At 40.3% G+C, this 18,068-nt stretch overlaps 5 protein-coding genes across 7 annotated transcripts in view; 2 read left to right on the forward strand and 3 right to left on the reverse strand.

Annotated features, from left to right (window-relative positions):
• Window positions 1-2,230, reverse strand: part of LOC104810738 — a 3,126-nt gene extending 896 nt beyond the window's left edge. The window contains exons 1-4 of the mRNA XM_010537132.2: window positions 1,999-2,230; window positions 720-1,914; window positions 481-627; window positions 7-330 (exon numbers count right to left, since the gene is read on the reverse strand). Of these exons, the coding sequence (XP_010535434.1) occupies window positions 7-330; window positions 481-627; window positions 720-1,914; window positions 1,999-2,046 (1,714 nt within the window). The 5' untranslated portion in view covers window positions 2,047-2,230. The remainder of the gene's footprint in view (window positions 1-6; window positions 331-480; window positions 628-719; window positions 1,915-1,998) is intronic.
• Window positions 2,231-6,279: 4,049 nt separating this feature from the next.
• On the forward strand, window positions 6,280-6,883 carry LOC109116340. Its single transcript, XM_019201579.1, has 2 exons — window positions 6,280-6,847; window positions 6,879-6,883. The coding sequence occupies exons 1-2, from the start codon at window positions 6,280-6,282 to the stop codon at window positions 6,881-6,883; spliced, it is 573 nt and encodes a 190-aa protein (XP_019057124.1).
• Window positions 6,884-7,165: 282 nt separating this feature from the next.
• LOC104810756 (monoacylglycerol lipase ABHD6-like) lies at window positions 7,166-8,308 on the forward strand (the record flags this gene model as incomplete). The annotated part of the gene is made up of 3 exons (XM_019202760.1): window positions 7,166-7,531; window positions 7,676-7,768; window positions 7,843-8,308. Coding segments are annotated over 3 exons (657 nt in total), but the record flags the coding sequence as incomplete, so codon positions are not given.
• A 456-nt stretch (window positions 8,309-8,764) lies between these two features.
• Window positions 8,765-10,888, reverse strand: LOC104810772 (probable protein phosphatase 2C 9). Of its 3 annotated transcripts, XM_010537186.1 has the most exons (6): window positions 10,778-10,888; window positions 10,576-10,678; window positions 10,085-10,324; window positions 9,537-9,813; window positions 9,278-9,432; window positions 8,765-9,203 (listed from the first exon to the last, which is right to left on the reverse strand). In XM_010537186.1, the coding sequence occupies exons 2-6, from the start codon at window positions 10,609-10,611 to the stop codon at window positions 9,066-9,068; spliced, it is 846 nt and encodes a 281-aa protein (XP_010535488.1). In that variant the 5' UTR covers window positions 10,612-10,678; window positions 10,778-10,888; the 3' UTR covers window positions 8,765-9,065. The 3 variants fall into 3 exon arrangements, with proteins under 3 accessions (XP_010535488.1, XP_010535496.1, XP_010535504.1); XM_010537194.2 differs by lacking the exon at window positions 10,576-10,678 and having other exon boundaries at window positions 8,780-9,203; window positions 10,778-10,879; XM_010537202.2 differs by lacking the exon at window positions 10,778-10,888 and having other exon boundaries at window positions 8,780-9,203; window positions 10,085-10,320; window positions 10,576-10,667.
• Window positions 10,889-12,565: 1,677 nt separating this feature from the next.
• Window positions 12,566-16,087, reverse strand: LOC104810791 (cryptochrome-1-like). Its single transcript, XM_010537215.2, has 4 exons — window positions 15,376-16,087; window positions 14,491-14,709; window positions 13,586-14,292; window positions 12,566-13,479 (listed from the first exon to the last, which is right to left on the reverse strand). Exons 1-4 carry the CDS (start codon window positions 15,704-15,706, stop codon window positions 12,706-12,708), a joined length of 2,031 nt encoding a protein of 676 aa, XP_010535517.1. The 5' UTR covers window positions 15,707-16,087; the 3' UTR covers window positions 12,566-12,705.
• Window positions 16,088-18,068: the final 1,981 nt, after the last annotated feature.

Raw genomic sequence — 18,068 nt, forward strand, 5'->3', positions numbered from 1 at the left:
CGGCCGGAGCCACGCTGTCAGTGATAACCTCCCTGGCTCGATGAGGCTTAACGGACTGCTTGTTGAGGTAAACGAGCTTGGGGAGCAAGCCGCAGGCCGCCTTCCGCAACTGATCCTCGCCGATATTGCTCTGTATCGGGTTCCCCAGGAGGTTGAGAGCGACTAGGGAATTGTAATTGGCGACGAGCTGTCCGATGGATTTGGCGGTGGTGATCTTGTTGAAGCTGAGGTCGAGGACTGTGAGTTTCAGGAGTCGGTGTAAGCCCTCGACGTTGCTGATCTTGTTCCCGGCCAGGTAGAGTTCTTTGATCAGAACGCAGTTTGATAAGCCTGGTTATTCACAGAGAGAGAGAGAGAGACCGGTCCTAAATCTTAAGAGATTCAATCATATAGTGCTCGACCAAAAAAAACTCAAATTTCAGATACCCGATACGACTTGAAAATCTTAGATACCCGATATGTAGATGTAGATGTGTTTACCTTGTCCAATGCGAGAGATGCGATTGTAACTGAGATCGAGAACCCGAAGCCGCGACAAATCTCTAAGACCTTCGATGACAGTGATCTTGTTCTTCGAAAGGTCCAACGCGTGCAGGCCCTTTGGCAGTGATCCCTGAGTTATTTGAACTGCAAATCCAACCATTACCAAATTGATGAACATCAAAGGATGAATGAAAAGACATCGACTTGTTTAAGTTGAGGAGGGAGGAGGGTTTTACCTATGAAGTTGTTGGATAAGTCTACCGACTTAAGGCTGTTGAAATGGCAGATGGTCGGAACAGCTTTCAACCCGATGCTCGAAATATGAGCCACGCTTGAGGATTTGTTCAGTGACTGGATAAGGCTATTCGCGTGAACAATTGCCTCATATATATTGCTGCTTCCGTTATGAGCCATTTGCCCTCCCGGGTTTGATCTCTCGGCCTCGAGAGAATTTGGGAAGTCAAAACCACCCGCTATGTCGCCGTCCTCAAAGGCGGGAACCGAGGTTTCGACATCGAGATCTCTCACCCATTCGTCTACTCTTTTGAAAGAAGATGATTCAGCAGAGAACGCTAGCCACTGGTTATGCGGCCACAAGCTTGAAGAAGCTTCTTGGCCTGGGGAACCAGTGAAATTGTTGGGAGAATCTTCGGTGAATGCTCCAGGGCTCGATTTCGCTGCCACCTGGTTGTGCTCGAGGATGTCGGATGCATAACCCGACTCTTGTTTCGCCTCGGAAACACGCAAAGGCTGAGACTTTGACGAATCCTGGCGTTTATGGAGGTTCCGGTGGCTCCATAGGAAGAGCTTCCACCATAATCGCTTGCTCCTCGAGGGAAGAATCTGCCTCGACGAGTATTTCTTCAGCATCACTCTATCTGCACTTCTCTGCGATAGCACTGATGTAGGACTCTCAGGAGCAATATCGAAGAACTCGGTAGCATCACGAGGAGAAACGTGATCGGGACGGGTGAGACGGCTCGTGATCTTACTCAAAACCTCTCGGGTTTCGAGGCTAGAGCACGAGCGTTTCAGCTTAGGAGAGGCCTCCATTGATGCGACTCTTCCCACGCCAGGGTCGCTTACGTGCCCGTCGTAGCCATGGCTGCCATCCGGAGCTTCTGAAACCTCCTTGACATTCTCCAAATTCGAGTCTTTAGAGCAGAAATCGCCGTTTGTGGATTGGGGGGCGCTGGCTTGGGGATGGAAATCGGAGAATTCCCGTTTCATGGAAGCGTTTTCGTCATCGCGTTCATCTTCGCCGTCGTAAGATGCAGGGCCGACCGGAGTGTGGTTTCCGAGAATGGCTTTGTCATGACCTGAGCTGTTGGGCTCGTCGTTCTCCAGGGGCTTGACCGGTTCTTCCAGTCTGAGCTGGCGGATTCTCTGCGATGATTTGTACTCTCCCGATCTTGGAGTTCTCCCATTCGCCTGTTTCAACCACATGTTTTTACGGTAATGCGATGAATTCACTGCAATATCATGAAGATTCGAGAATAAAAAACAATTGCCCACCTTGTTCTTCTTCCTCATCAATCCGGCGAAGCAGTTGAATTTCGCCATCACTTAGACAAACCCTCGAGCTCAGATTTCTTAATCGGCACAAGAATAGCTAAAAGTTTCGATCTTCTTTTTTTTCCCCCTGAATTCGACGCTGTTTCAATCACATCTCAGATGAATTCCGAATGGTAGGGTTCCTTGGGAACAGCAACGAAATTAACAAGAGAATCAGAAATTAGCCGTAGTCAATAGGGAGACGCCACGGAAGAAGGAAGATGCAATTCGAAGCTGAATGGTCGACGGAAAACGAGGAGGCAGTGCCTGATCCGGCCGCCGGAGATTCCACTGACGTGTCGGCCAGAGTTCCAGAAGTTTCGCCGGAGCAATTCTCTTCTGATCTTTCACCAAACCCAACAACTCCTCTTGTTTATAATACTGATTGATTAATTCAACAGCTCTGAGCAAACAAAAAATCGTAATCAGGACACCAACCTCCAGATTCCACTGCGGATATGTCTATCACCATTAACAAACAAAAAAAGAGCGAGCTTTATCAGTACCCAGAAAAAAAAAGGCCCTGTAAAATAAATCCTCGCTTTCCAGATCTTCGAATGGCAAAAAAATTTACTTTTTATGAGATCAATCGTATCCAATTATCAATCAGGCATATATAAAGATACAAGATCTGGAAATCTGCATACGAAGTACTGCAGGAGAATGTTTGTATACGTGTATTCGGATGCATAATCAATACGTACAGGTGTCGGAGCTCAAATCTTTGGTCTGAACTGTGAAACAAGACCAGCGAGGATGAACTTTTTTTTTTCGTGTTGTGTGGGGAAAAAATAAAGGAGAATAATGATGATGTACCTGGCAGATTACGGTCTTCTGTGCAGAGCATGCAGGAGAACCACATGTACTAAAATTATGGTGTAAGAGACAAGACGGCAGTGATGTTCGCTATAAGAGACCACCAGGTGTACGTATTCCATCCGTATATTTGCACACATACGTATATAGGAGTTGGTGTTTGCCTGCTCGAATAAGGTTAGAAATGCCAGAATAATATTGGGGCATACGCGCATGAAACACGGTGTCCATTATTTTAAATAATTATATCATAAACATATATCATCATAGAGTATTTCTTCCTAATGAGGTTGAAACCTATAACATACACACACACACATATATATATATATATATATGTAGTTATAAAACTAAGGCTAAAATCAGATACGGCCTGCCAATTTTAGTGCATACAGTTGGGAACTTTCTACTGAGACTTAAAAGATATTGCCATTGTAGCATGGAAATAGTATATTGTTATTTCTGTAGAATTTGAACCCAAAACTTACAGTAATTTATAAAAGGATAACACTATTTAAAGGTATTCTCTCCAGTTTTTTTTATTTATTTTAATTGAAAAGATGCGTTGATATTCAAAAACTAATTCTAGGTTGTTAATGTATACGAATAATATTTGTAAAAAATTTAGAATTAGCTCTAGGAATGCACGAAAGGAAGACACTTAAATTAAAATAAACCAATGTTTTTGGCATCGTGTGCGTGCGTTAGGGGTAAAAAAAAAAAAAAAAAGCAAAGACAAATTCCTTCTCATTGCGTCTTTTAACGGCAAGTAACGGCGTCCATCCCTTGGACCCGCTGCTTTTAAGCGCATCTAACCTCAAGTGGTCTCCACCAATCGTACGGTGGAGAATAATCCATCGAATAATAATTGATTAGAGAGAGAGAGAGATTTGCAAGATTGGTAAAATTTTTATTGTTGTCCCTTTATGGATTTAAATTCCCTCATGGGACATTGTTTACGACGACGTGGCGAATTCTTGTGGAAGCCTGGAGATTCTTTCAGACAAAGGTGAGGGTCCACTTTAGAAATCAACGGTCTCCAGCGGCGTTAATCCCAAATTATTAAAAAATCAAAGAATTTGTCTAAGGTTTAAACACTGTTCTTTTGTTTTATACTTTTATTTACATAATACTCCTCTATTTAATTTTAAGTGACGTTTTAGATTTAAATACACATATTAAAGAAAATAAAGTTTTGTTAAAATACCTTTATTTATTGTGTAGAGAATTATTATATTGAAATATTTAATTATTATTTATAAACTGTAAATTTAGAACAAATATATGGAAAATTTGAAAATATCATTTATTTTAAAACAAAAAATATTCCAAAATGTAAATAATAATGGAGAGAGTATTTTACTGCTTTGAAATTCGTATTTCAAAATATATGGAGCATTCTCGAAGATTCAGACGTATTTAACTTTTTCATTTCTCTCTCGAGTGTAGAATGTCAAATTTATTTTCAAATTTTAATTATTTTGTATATTTTCTTTCATTATGTTGAAAGAAACTATATTTTGAATGATTTTCATTAACAATATCATATTTGTTATATATATTGATAATATCGTTTAAGATTAAAATAAATCGCGATGATTTGAATAAACTTATGAGCTTCTTCGTACTTTTAAACAAAAATTTAAATATGATATTTTAAAAATATATGTTTTTAATAACAAAACAAATATTACAGTTAATACAACTCAATAATGGGTTTAAAATATTGAGTTTTTCTAAATACATATATTTTTATGACAAAAAAGAATATTGATCTTTATAGGCTCTAGGTATATATGGTACGTAGTAACGTAGAGACATTTTTTTTTTAAAACCATATTTCCTGTCTATTTGTTAGCAATAGAAAAATGAAATCTCGTACGCATGCATGGATGTCATGTGCCCACTAAACGGCCCTTGAAATTCTCTAAAGAAATCACCATTTTTAATTCATATGAATACGTAACACATATCCGGACGGGACAAACTCGAACTAATTCGATTTTTTTAATCCATACGTATCATTACATAGTTCAACTTGAGATGTCAAACTGAGTGGATGAGGGTTGCATTTGAAATGATCAAAATGAGTACATGAAATGAAATGAATGATACCGACAGGCCTTGGTGGGTTTGAACTCCTTTTCCGAAATCATGAGAACCATTGGTTCTGGGTCGATCGGCATATTTTTCTTACGTGTAACAAATCCGACCACAAACCCCTCCACAGATATTAGATTCTACAGACAACAGACAAAAGAAAAAAGAGACAGCTCCTGTCAGAGATAAGTACCACGGAAGATTGGGGGGAAAAAAGGACACAAAATGGCCGGTACAAGGATGAAGTTGCATTTCTATTGAATCACAGATCATCACACGTATATAAATGAACATTAGTGGCATACTAGGTGTCACACGACATCGTTTAGAGGGTACCTGACAGATTCATCATTCCCGTGGGATGGGAGACTGGATTATTAGTTCGGTTTCTATAAAAAGTTTGAATCCAAATAAAATATAATTAAATTTGATTTGGTTTAAGGTTAAGTCAGATTGAATATCAACTATATTCTTCAATTCTAGAAGAAGCATAGTTTTGGTTCTGCTTATTTCGAGTTCGGATCAAATGCAGAATTAATTATATTCAAGTTTGATTATGTTATAAAGTTTGGGTCATGTGGGTTTCTAGGTGAACGTTGAAATGGTCGTATTGGGCCATAATTGGGATTTTAGTTTTCTGCTTTACCCATCAACCATCGAAAAAGGATTTAATAAATCTCCAACACGACGTCGTTTTAGAGGCTGGCGGACCGGTATTATTCTTTTTTCTGAATGTACATGGAAGATCTAGAAGATTACCTTTTATTAATCTTCGAGATGGTCTTTTCCGTTAGTCACGTGTGGGAAAAATATTCTCCTTTCACAAAAGTACGTCTCTTATCTTTCTTTTTTTATCCAAAGAAAAATTTTACCGAATATATTGCAGGAAAAATAGCTACAAGTTGGATTTTCCGCAGTTAAAAAAGGATATAATATGATACCCATCCCTTGACACAAAAAAATAGACAGCGAGTTATGGCAATATCCTTGAGACAGGCTTGGTTATAAAGATCCTTTACCTAACACACCCGTCTCCCATTCCCTTTTGTTGTTGGCAATTAAATAAATATATCCGTAAAATCCAAGCATAATGCAATAACACGTCTCTGCCCTTTTACCAGCATACTTTTCTCGTATTTATTATCACGACGTACAACATTTTTCATGTGTCCGGTCATGTAAGTCAATATACGAACATGTATCTGTTTTCACATACGAATGGGTGTGTGTGTGTGTCCATTTCCTACAAGTAAACCCACTTTTCTCCCCACCAAAAAAAAGAACCACCGATCGAATATTCCGGTCGAATCTTTTCCGATTCTCCAAATGACAAGGTGCTTCAGCTTGTCTGTAGCCGTACACGGGCACTTCAGATCCGGATTCATCAAATCGGGGCTCCGGCCCGTTTCCACCGATCTCAACGACGGGACCATCGTCCATTGCTGGGTTCCCAAAACCCGACCCGACTCCAAGCCCAACCTCCTCCTCATCCACGGCCTCGGAGCCACCTCCGTCTGGCAATGGTCCGCCGTCGTCCGCCGCCTCTCCCCGCACTTCAACGTCTTCGTCCCCGACCTCCTCTTCTTCGGCGGGGCCTCCACGACCCGACCCGAACGCTCCGAGTCATTCCAGGCCCAATGCCTAATGGCCCTCATGGAGGCTCTCTCCGTCAAACGATTCAGCCTCGTCGGACTCAGCTACGGCGGGTTCGTCGGATACCGAATGGCGGCGATGAGCGGCGGAGCGGCGGTGGTGGAGAGGGTGGTGATATGCTGCGCCGCCGTGTGCATGGAGGAGAAGGATCTGAGGGATGGGGTGTTTAGGGTTTCGGATCTGGACGAAGCTTCGAGGATTCTGGTGCCGGAATCTGTCGGAAAGCTCCGAGAACTGATGGGTTACATCTTCTACAACCCGTCGCCGACCAGATTGATTCCGTCGTGTCTTCTGGAGGACTTCATCCAACACGTGAGCCAGTCTTTTTTTCACTTAGCCTTGTCTTATCCAATTAGAACTCGCCACGTGTTCTAAGCCATCTCTTTATTCCACCTTGTTTTCTGGCCCTGCTAAAAGAAAAAGATTTATATGCTGAAAATGACCCAAATGAGGCAGGCGTTGAGCAGAGAGAATGTGGAGGAGAAGAGGGAGCTAATCAAAGCCATACCAAGAGACAGAAAAATCTCAGAGATACCAAAGATCACTCAGGTTCTCCTCCACGACCCGACCCGAACGCTCCGAGTCATTCCAGGCCCAATGCCTAATGGCCCTCATGGAGGCTCTCTCCGTCAAACGATTCAGCCTCGTCGGACTCAGCTACGGCGGGTTCGTCGGATACCGAATGGCGGCGATGAGCGGCGGAGCGGCGGTGGTGGAGAGGGTGGTGATATGCTGCGCCGCCGTGTGCATGGAGGAGAAGGATCTGAGGGATGGGGTGTTTAGGGTTTCGGATCTGGACGAAGCTTCGAGGATTCTGGTGCCGGAATCTGTCGGAAAGCTCCGAGAACTGATGGGTTACATCTTCTACAACCCGTCGCCGACCAGATTGATTCCGTCGTGTCTTCTGGAGGACTTCATCCAACACGTGAGCCAGTCTTTTTTTCACTTAGCCTTGTCTTATCCAATTAGAACTCGCCACGTGTTCTAAGCCATCTCTTTATTCCACCTTGTTTTCTGGCCCTGCTAAAAGAAAAAGATTTATATGCTGAAAATGACCCAAATGAGGCAGGCGTTGAGCAGAGAGAATGTGGAGGAGAAGAGGGAGCTAATCAAAGCCATACCAAGAGACAGAAAAATCTCAGAGATACCAAAGATCACTCAGGTTCTTCTGATTTCCTTCATCTTTAAAATCACAAGTTTGATGGATGATTTCTGAAAAACATGAAAAAACCGCAGCCGACACTGATAATATGGGGAGAGAAGGACCAGGTGTTCCCGGTGGAGATGGGGAAGAGACTGGAGAAGCACGTCGGCCCAAACTGCAGGCTTGCTGTCATAAGAAGGACAGGACACATTTTCAACTTCGAGAAGCCCGGTTCCTTTTATAAACTCCTCAAATCATTCCTTCTCCATCCGCCACTAACCCCCAACTGACTATCCATCTCTATGATTATATATATATATATATATATGTGTGTGCAGTAAGCAAGATGTATCATGTTAGTTTTTTGCTCAGTACTTGAGATATTTATGATTTCACACATCCATTGATTCCCTTTTATTTTATTTTTCTTGACAATGTATTCCGATTGTAGTCGTTTTTGTTGGTGGCTTCCGCAAAAATAATATGGGTTTGCGAGAAATTATTGATCCGATGACGCTTGTATTCGCATCTTTATACAAAACAATTGATTCGTCGGCTTCCCATTCCTTGAAAAAATTCTATATGAATAATCCAGCCAGCCATGCTGTATATTATCTTTTCTACAAATTTTTTCTTTTTATGCATCCGAAATCCCTTTCGATCCGAATCGGATTTAACCAAAAATAAAAAGAACAACAATTAATTAAAGCCAAATACGAAAAATATCGAACGGAATCCAAACAAAACAGTGATCCCTACGGATCAAAAGAAGATGTACCCACGGAGAGAGGAACAAAAACAACAGAGACTAAATGAACTCTGAAGAAAGAGAAATCCAATCTCCAGAACAAAGCCCTCATCAATCGATCTCTCTCTTGGAGCTGAAAGGAGAGGAGAGGATATATTCAGGGTCTCTCTCCTCTGTAACCCTAATTTTCATCTTGTTTCGTTTGGGCCTAATCGGGCCATCTTTAGACGTTATTGGGCTATTTTTGAGCCTATTGTTGGGCCCAGTTGAGAATCTTCATGTATACATACACACGCTTTAATTTCAAACTAGAGTAGAGACATTTAAACAAAGATAACAAACGACAAAACGAAAACTTGGAATGAGTACCAAATCCGGAAGAACATTCGAACTCCCCTCCTAATAGAATCTCTTTTTCAAACCAACCAATAGTATTACTATTAGTACCACACCCCCTCTCTTTCTTCTTTGCCGCCCTAAACCACACAATCTACATGGACCAAACCACCCTGACTTCTTCTTCTGATGCATTCCACCAATAGAAATACCCTTCTTTTACACCAGCCGTCATCTGAATCTAACGACGACACATGATATGTCGTCTTTACTCTCTCTTCTCAACGCCTCTGCAGTTAGCTCCTTCGCTCCCTTCTGTGGATCCTTCAACCTTCTCGCTATGTCCACCGCCTCCTGGTTCGACATCACCTGCGCTTCAAAAGGTTTCCAGTTATTTCAAACCGTATAATTTGGTAACACGTCGGACATGTAGATTGCATCACCTTCCACAGGCCGTCACTTGCCAGAACCAGGATGTCTGTGCTGCTGTCTAAAGTAACCTCCTTTATGTCAGGTTCTGAACTCAGATGTGTTTTGAGGCTCTTGTCTCCAAAGGCACGGGATACAGCCAATTGCCCGTTAACCCGAGGGACATCTCCTGTGAGAGAAGGCCGTGGAATAACAATCTCACCATTCTTGTGAATGTTTTATAAGCTTTGATCAAACGGGTAAAAACCAATGAGGTGGAAGATAGCACTGTACCCGGCAGGTTAGACACAAATCCGCCTCTATCCTCGATGCTCACCCTTTCAGTCCGGGGCTCGTGATCTGTACTCATCTGTATGGCTTCACTTCCTCGACAAAGAACTGCTCGTGAATCGCCAATGTTGGCTACCCACAGCTTTCTCCCATTTATCAATATTGCAGTCACGGCTGTTGACCCGCCTCGGCCCAAGTCAGAACCATGTGATAAAATCGCCTGGTCTGTCTTTTCGTAAGCTTTCGCAATAGACCTTCGAGGATCAACCCAGAACTCTCCCTAAAAACAAACAATCAGCTGAGTTTATTGAATTGTCATAATCTCTAAATTGTGCTCAAACAACCAAACAGAATCAGAGCTAAGTTTTGTTCAGCTTTGGGCGAACATTGGATTCAACTTTTGTTCTCAACACCAAGAACACTAGGGGCAGCTTCGATATACATGTCTCTGGTCATACCACAAGTTTGAAGCAAACAAACAAACAAACAGGAGGAACCAAAACATAAACAGACACAGACAGGAAAACAAAAACAATTAAAGATAACCTCACCTCCTTCAGGATATTAGAGAAGAGATGCTTCTGCAAGTATGCAGGGACACTATCCCCCATATGGCCATCGAAAATGGCAAATAATCCTAACTGATGGCCTTGGATATTGATGAAGTTAGCAACGTGATAATCCTCCATAGGATGATTGGCTTTCCCTTTCACCAGACTAAACCCATACTTAATCTCTCCTTCCTCGCTCTTCCCTTTACCCGACCGAGACGATGCTTGTCCCCCTACTACCTAACCGATGAACCAAAACACGCATCAAGAGAAAGCTCAGATTTTTTTTTTTTTAATTATCATGTCTTCTTATCATTCCTTCAAAACGATCATTTCTGAGATACCTACACTAAACCCAAACTGATCCAGATAAATCAATCGTATTTTCAAAGATCGTATTGTAAATCGTGAAAAGTTGCATCATTTCAACAGAATCGGCACTCCTAAATCTCCACAACAACACGCTACAACCAATAAGTGTACATCTCTACCTCGGACGAAGACCTATAGCAGCAGAGCTTTTTCATTAAAGTTGATGAATTTCTTCGATGCCCTCAAACTCAAACTACGAAATCTTCCAAACATACACACAATCTGCAATATTCAGGAAGCGAAATCATAACCCACGATCGAATAGATTCTCCACAAACAACAGAGTTGAAAAAAGACGAATCAAACAGAAGGGGGAAGTACCTCGAAAAAAAACCCTAATTTGCTTCACTCGGAAGGCACAAACGATAACTGAGCCGATGAAATTTCTGCGAAGAAGTCTTCGTTCTCTTCCGTTGATGTCCTTTTCCTACGCGAAATTTACATATATCCAGCGAAGAAAAAGAAAACAGCTTTGTACATAATTGCATTGATGAGCTTCAGGAATACTACATATTAACTTCAGGTTCCATATTTTTAAAATTATCAGTAAGCCCCTCAAAAATGATGGCATATATATAAACTGGATGAATACGTAATTGGAATTCTAGAAGATAGTCACAAAAAATGAAATGTTATTTTTATATTTTATAAAAGGAAACCATTTGTTAAAGGAAAAACAATTATATGAAAATTCCACACTAACATAAATTATAATAAAACTATTCCTACAAAAATTATCTCATCGATCATATCTAGAATCCAGCCCAATCTGTATTCGAGATGTTTTTAAAAATAGGGGGGAAAATATTGGAACAAATCAAGATAAAAGCAGAGTAAGAGCCTAAGAGGTGCAATTCAAAGACAAAAGCAAAACGGATAAAATATGAATGCATTTAATAATCAGATGCATTTGCCTGTTGACTTCCTCTCCTATTATTTAATATCATGTCCTTTTTCCTAAGAATGATATTATCCACACTATCTATGAACAAATTTTGTCCATATGGATAATCAACTTATTATTTTATTTTATTGTTCGTCACGCAATTTGTCTATGTTGATAAAAATATAGAAAATTATTAAAAATGTTTATTATTTTCTGAAATCACATGTTTCCTTTGCCAGTTTCTTGATATATAAATTCTATTTCTTTTTATAAATCAATTCGACGCTTCCGTGTGTTGATTTATAAATTACTGTGTAGATCTATTGTCCGAATTATTACAGATTACACGTAGATTGTGATTTCTAACACGAATAGTTGGTAATATTATCAGTTCCTACATGTATTATTTTTTGAAATATTTTAATGATAAATATTGAAAAAGGACTCTCACACGATATTGTAAATCAAAAATTCCCAAGCTGATTCTATTTTTTTGATACGTGTCAAGTACACTTCAATCCTTTCCTTCCAAGTAGCACTCAACCCACCCAGTTTCACTCCCCTCCTGAATAAAACTCCAGTATCACAAGAAATTCTATCAGCCACAAACATTTTGTGTGCAGCGCACACCACGTGTTACACTGGACCTCGTCTAGGGCGGTTTGCCTGTTACTTAAAGCTCCCCTCAGATCTATATCACGTTCTATCAGATATCTCTCACCAGTGTTTCTCGTACATGTGACTCTTACCAAGGTCACAGACTCTGCTTATCAGTAGCAATAATCTCGACAACCCTTCCGTAATGGGGTCTTCAGTATATATAGACTTCTCCAAATGATTCTTTCAATATCTTCAAATATATGCCTTGTCTTTTCTTGATTGATGTGAATGTCTTCTTTCCTTTTATCACTTCTTTCTTTGTGTGTTGTCCACTTCATTCTTTCATTTGTCAATTTGAACGTTTTAGATGCTAATATGCTATTACCTTGTTTACCAAATATAAAATAAAATAGAATAATTGAGGTGTACTTACCATTGCCAAAGTATTGAAAGATACGTTCAAGAAACAAGAAATGGTCAAAGGCATGGATGGACGGGTTTATGTACATTTTGTCGGTTCATTTAATGCGATTTACATGCATTACCTGACACTTTGACATTACGAAATTTCATATTGATAACAATTTCTTGATATGATTAAAGGTCATATTTATTTGCGGATATTATTACAGAAATTAAAAGTTTATTTTAGCCACTTAGATTCTGCATAAACTATTTTAACGTCTCCTCTGTACAAGTACAACTACAGATTCACTGAAAAACTTACGTTAAGTTCACACACATACATACATATATATGTAAATCAACCGGTCCGAGTGAGTCTTCGACGACAATTGATCTGATGAGACTGATGGCGTGGCTCCAATAACACAGGGCTCGTCTCTGTCCCATTGTCTTCGCCGGGGAAAGTCGAACCAGTCGGAGACCAGACAGGAACCACCCCTCCTTCCCTTCTAGAAGATTCGGCCGTGGAATCTTCCCGATGATCATTCATCTCCACGACCTCTCTGTTCAACACAGTTTCTGTTCTTCCTTCTTCGTTTCCGACCACGTTCAGATTCATGTTCCTCGGGACTTCTCCTCCCGAGTTTCTCACGCTCGCAGAGGAAGATTCTTCTTCTGCAATTTCTCCTCCTCCTCCTCCTCCTCCTCCTGTTATGAACGATGATGCAGTCATACTTGGAACCATCTGATCCATGTAACGCCTCATTGCCGCCATTGGATTTGGCTGCGGAGGATTGAACCCATTTGCCGTGGTTTCAGACAGCTCTTCTGCCGCCATGACCGTATCTTCTGGGAAGTGAATTGTCTCAGATGTTTCTCCAAGCCCTTCGTCTTCATTCATGACTGTTTCTTGTTGCCACATCTGGGACAAGGCTGCTTCTAGTCTGGCTTTTGCTGCATCTATGCTCACAATCTGTCGTGGATAGTTAGATCCAAGCTCCACACCTGCCACTTGAAGCACGTATTCTGGAGCATCCCATGGATGGTGAATCCACTCTGTCGGGAGTCTGGAAAGTTCTGGAAGCCACCTCCGAACGTATTCTCCATCGGGATCAAACTTGTATCCTTCAAGCTGCAGGAACAGAGAAGACCCATCAGTTTTCCACACGAGGAACCACAAAAAGTTTCAATCTTTTTCAATCTTTTATCCTGGAATCTGCAGAAAAAAACGTACGTACCTGCGGATTGTCTATACGGTTGAGCTCACGCCCGTCGGGGAGAGTACCCGAGATGTATTGCCAACCAAGGGCGTCGCTTTCAAGATCAGCATCCAAAAGGGTATCCCAGAAGTACTTCATCCCCCATCTCCATGGAAGCTGAAGAACTTTCACGAAGAAACTTGCGACCACCACACGTATCCGATCATGCAGCCAACCCGTTGCCCACAGCTCCCTCATCCCGGCATCTACCAGTGGGTAACCCGTCCGCCCTTGTCTCCAGGCCTTGAAGTAGCTTTCATCCACAACCCATGGGAACAGTTTCAGATGCCCGAGAAGAGGCCTCTCGTGGCTGTATGGGTGGTTAAAGCTCAGATACCTCGAGTATTCTCTCAGACCGACCGATTTGAGGAAAAGATTGATGCTTTCTTCGCCACATTTGTTCCCTTCATTTGCCCAGATGACCTGCTTGATCCTTACAAGGTGAAACACCTTCCTTACACTGACCTCGCCAAAATGCAGGTGTGGGGAGAGGAATGAGGTTGTGGCACTATCAGCTTTTCGGCTGTTTTTGGAGTATTCGATCAGTGGACCGTCTATGAATGTAGCGAGGGCCTTGTCCGCATTGCTCCATCCAGGAGACCACGCTCGTGCAAGAAGGGCATTGCTCGCTTTCTCCAACTCGTCTTCAAATACCAATGCATCAGAAGGGCATCCAGCGACATCTCCTGCACAAGTTGAATCAACACAAGATTCTTGATTATAACTGGACAAGAATATGCGGTCGAAAAATGGGTATAAGAACACTGCAAGATCAATGAGTATAAGACCAAAACCAAGCTATGCATTCCACACAAGAGGGAAATTTCAATAACTATTAAGAAAGAAAGAGCTTTTCAGCATAAATGTGTTGGAAGAAAAGAGACCAGAGATTATGGATTTGGGGGGGAGAAGCGGAGGCTCGGGGTCATAAGGCATGCTGAGGCATCTCTCCCAAAAGGGCACAAAAGTGGTGAAGGGTCTGCCTTCATTGTCGTTCACTTCCCACGGTTCATATAGCAAATCTGCATTGTATGACTGCACGTGTATCCCATGCTTGGTCAGCACCTCCTTGACCCGATGATCCCTCACCAGCGACAATTGATCTGCAAGCCACAACAGTTACTACTCACTCAATCCACATGTCCAAATAAATGGCTTTTCAGGTATCTCTAGAACAGAACAATCTCAATACTCCTCTAGTTGCTGAATGTTAAGACTTCCCTTATTCATGGCGCAGATACTTACATATTGTCATATCTATATGACAGTTTTATCATCCTACGAATTGAGATTAATACAAATCTATTTCCTCTGCCAGTTATGGTGTTTAACTAGTTCTAATTTTTCCGACCATAACAGAACCAGAAAATCTCCACCAAATGCGTATCTGGTAAATTATCTACTATCTTTGTTCTTCAAGAACATGCATAATCCTAATCATTTGAGATGCCATCAAGCATGATATAGATATATTTGAACTGCATATACCAATGTTTTTTATTCTACTCAAGGTGTAAAATCCATTTTTTTTTCTGCAAACAACAAAGCAGCAAGTCTTCACCAGATGCATCATGCTCACAGCTCCAAAGTCGGAAACTTTTTCCAAAAGGGTTCATCACATAGTTTATAAGGTCCCGGACTACACACAGTTTATAAACACCAGATCGGTCAGAATTTCCATCTGAAACAGCTTATCACGTTCATTCAAGCCAAAACATCAGACCAGAAACATGGACAGAGATTGAGGGAGACACGTGAAGAACACTGACCGTACAAATGGTTGAAGAAGAGCCGAGTTGAACCAGTGGACTTGACAACATCGAGAAGAGAAGAAACACAATCAGTGGATCTTCTGGTGATGAGACAAGTGCCTAAGCTCCTGAGAGATGAATCGAGATGAGCCAAGCTCTGTTTCAGCCACCACCTCGACACCCTCCCTGGATGATAATGCCCTTCTTCCTCCGGCGACCACACGAACACCGCCACGGTGCCGCCGCCGGTACGGACAGCCGCCGTTAGCGCCGGATTGTCTTCGACCCTTAGATCTCTTCTGAACCACACTACACTACAACCACCCCCGTTGCCGCTAGATACAGACATGTCTCAGAGACCCATAAAGATTGTCTTATCGACAACACCCACGAAGATTTAATTGGAGAAATCGATCCAGATCTGATTTTCGCTGTTTTTCAAGGGGTGTGTCCACGAGATAGCCATCAAGAAGACAAATTCAAAATGTGTGCTTCCTCCACTTGATCGAAGAACTTCATGGAAAGGACAAAGCTTTCGATGTCAATAATCAACAAACGAGAATTCCCAGAAACCACGAAACAGGTATCAAATCTAAAGTCTAAAATTTTGTTTCTGGGTTTCTCGATCTTGGCTTTGTTTGGGAGAATGTTAATCGCGTGGGATTAAAAGTCTCATCTCTCGGAAAGAGACTGAAGTGGCTTTTTCCACTCACGGGGATCGATACTTTTGGAAATCATTAATGGGAGTCTATCTTTGTTATCATTTATTTATGTCTTTGAATGGATGTGAAATAGGATCCATGATTTAATTATTTTAGACATTTTATTATCGGCACGCATTATTTAATTTATGTTTGTCTCCAACTCCTACACAATCTTCCCATTCTCCAACATATTTATATTTACCCCAAAATCACATGTTACATTTTAATGAGGGGTCTTTATAGTGTATGTAGACAAGCCTAACCATCATATACATTCATTTTTTTAGTAATCATCATCTTATTCATCACCCATTCAGTTATATATGATTTTTCAGTTTGAACACATTTATTATTGCATTGATTTGCAATTTTACATATATATATATATATATATATATGTGTGTGTGTGTGTGTGTGTAATCTCCACATTTGCTTTCCGTGTTTTTCTTCTCGGTTTATAAAATATCAATGTCAACAAGGTTGAAAGAGATCGTTTTGAAATGTTATTTGAAAGTGAAGTATAGCGTGGAAGTTGATACACACATATATATATATATATATATAACATAATTACATTACAAACCAACAATAAAATTTGTTGTTTCAACAATTCGCAACCACGAACTCTACGCGCATCACTACATGGAAATAAAACTACCACCCTCTCTATTTTTCACGATGCTATCTCCTTACTTATCTCTATTATTTTACTTTGAAAAAATTATCGTATTTTTTGTAATAAGAGTAATTAATTTTGTTTACGCTACATCTGGTTTTAGATTTCAATTGTTTTGATTATAAGTTTGTCCGATTTAAACTATAAATTCACTTTTTTTTTATTCATAAATTTCTCCAAAAAAAAGGACATGGCTTAAAGTAGTGCAAAGGCATGCTCATGTAATGTAGCATGTGGTGGAGTTGTACTGTCTCTTTGTTTTTTGTTTTCTTCCTTATTGTGTTCTACGACCCATTATTATCATTTAATCTTCGTTTTTTTTTTCCTATAAATAGTGTTTTGATCATTTTTTCATTAAATGAAATGAATACACGAAGAGAAATTTCAAATCGACGTTTTAATTATTGTTATATATTAGATTTATGTTTATTTTAATTGTAAAATATATTTTTTTGTCAAAGTTGTAAAATATTGATATCAAGTAAATAATTTTTTACGGATAAATATTATTCCTTCATCCTAAAGCAACAAAAATAATATCCAATATCTAGAAATCCTATTCCTCGACTGTTCGACCTAATTATCTGGAATCTACTTAATTACTATAATATGTAATTGCCGATAAAACTTAGTGATAATTCAATGGCACCACTATCATATCATGTCATGGTCCCATCGGTTTGTTTTCTAGTGTTTTGTTTGCATCTATATGCCCGTTCGAATAATGACATTGATTCGCGTGGGTGTATGATCGACTCCCCTCGTAGTTAATATTGATTTTTTTTAATTAAAACAAATCATTATTTTGGGAAAATAAAACATGCTCTATATTTAATAAATATGTTTCTCCCCCTACTTATATGGAAGTTCAAACATTGTTCTAAAGTTAGATTTCAACAACTCAAACAAAGATGTGTAGTTTTATTTTAAAATTTCAAACCATCCCTTTAATTATATGATTCCCATGTATTTAAATGCGCATCGACAAACAAATTAAGATATTTAATCTTTCGCTTTGGGTGATAGTAGATTTCTCTTTCTGGGGAATGGCCACTTGGGCCTATCTCTGTCATAGTTCGGCTCAACTTTAAAAATGGGCCGATTTTAAGCCCACTTCCAGCCACAGGGTAATTTTGTCTTCTTGCAAACTCGGGCTCGGGAGAGAGAGAGCACTATGAACGTTATTTTACCGCAGTTAAATATCTAAAGCAGTTCTTAGATATTTTAAATTGCAATTAGTTCCATTTTTTTTTTGTAATTATGATTATACAAAATTTTTGTTGTAACAACGCTGTTTTTTCATTTATTTTATAATTGGGGATAGCTAATAG

The sequence above is a fragment of the Tarenaya hassleriana genome, unplaced genomic scaffold, assembly GCF_000463585.1.
Source record: "Tarenaya hassleriana unplaced genomic scaffold, ASM46358v1 Cleome1, whole genome shotgun sequence".
In the NCBI taxonomy this organism is placed as follows: domain Eukaryota; kingdom Viridiplantae; phylum Streptophyta; class Magnoliopsida; order Brassicales; family Cleomaceae; genus Tarenaya; species Tarenaya hassleriana.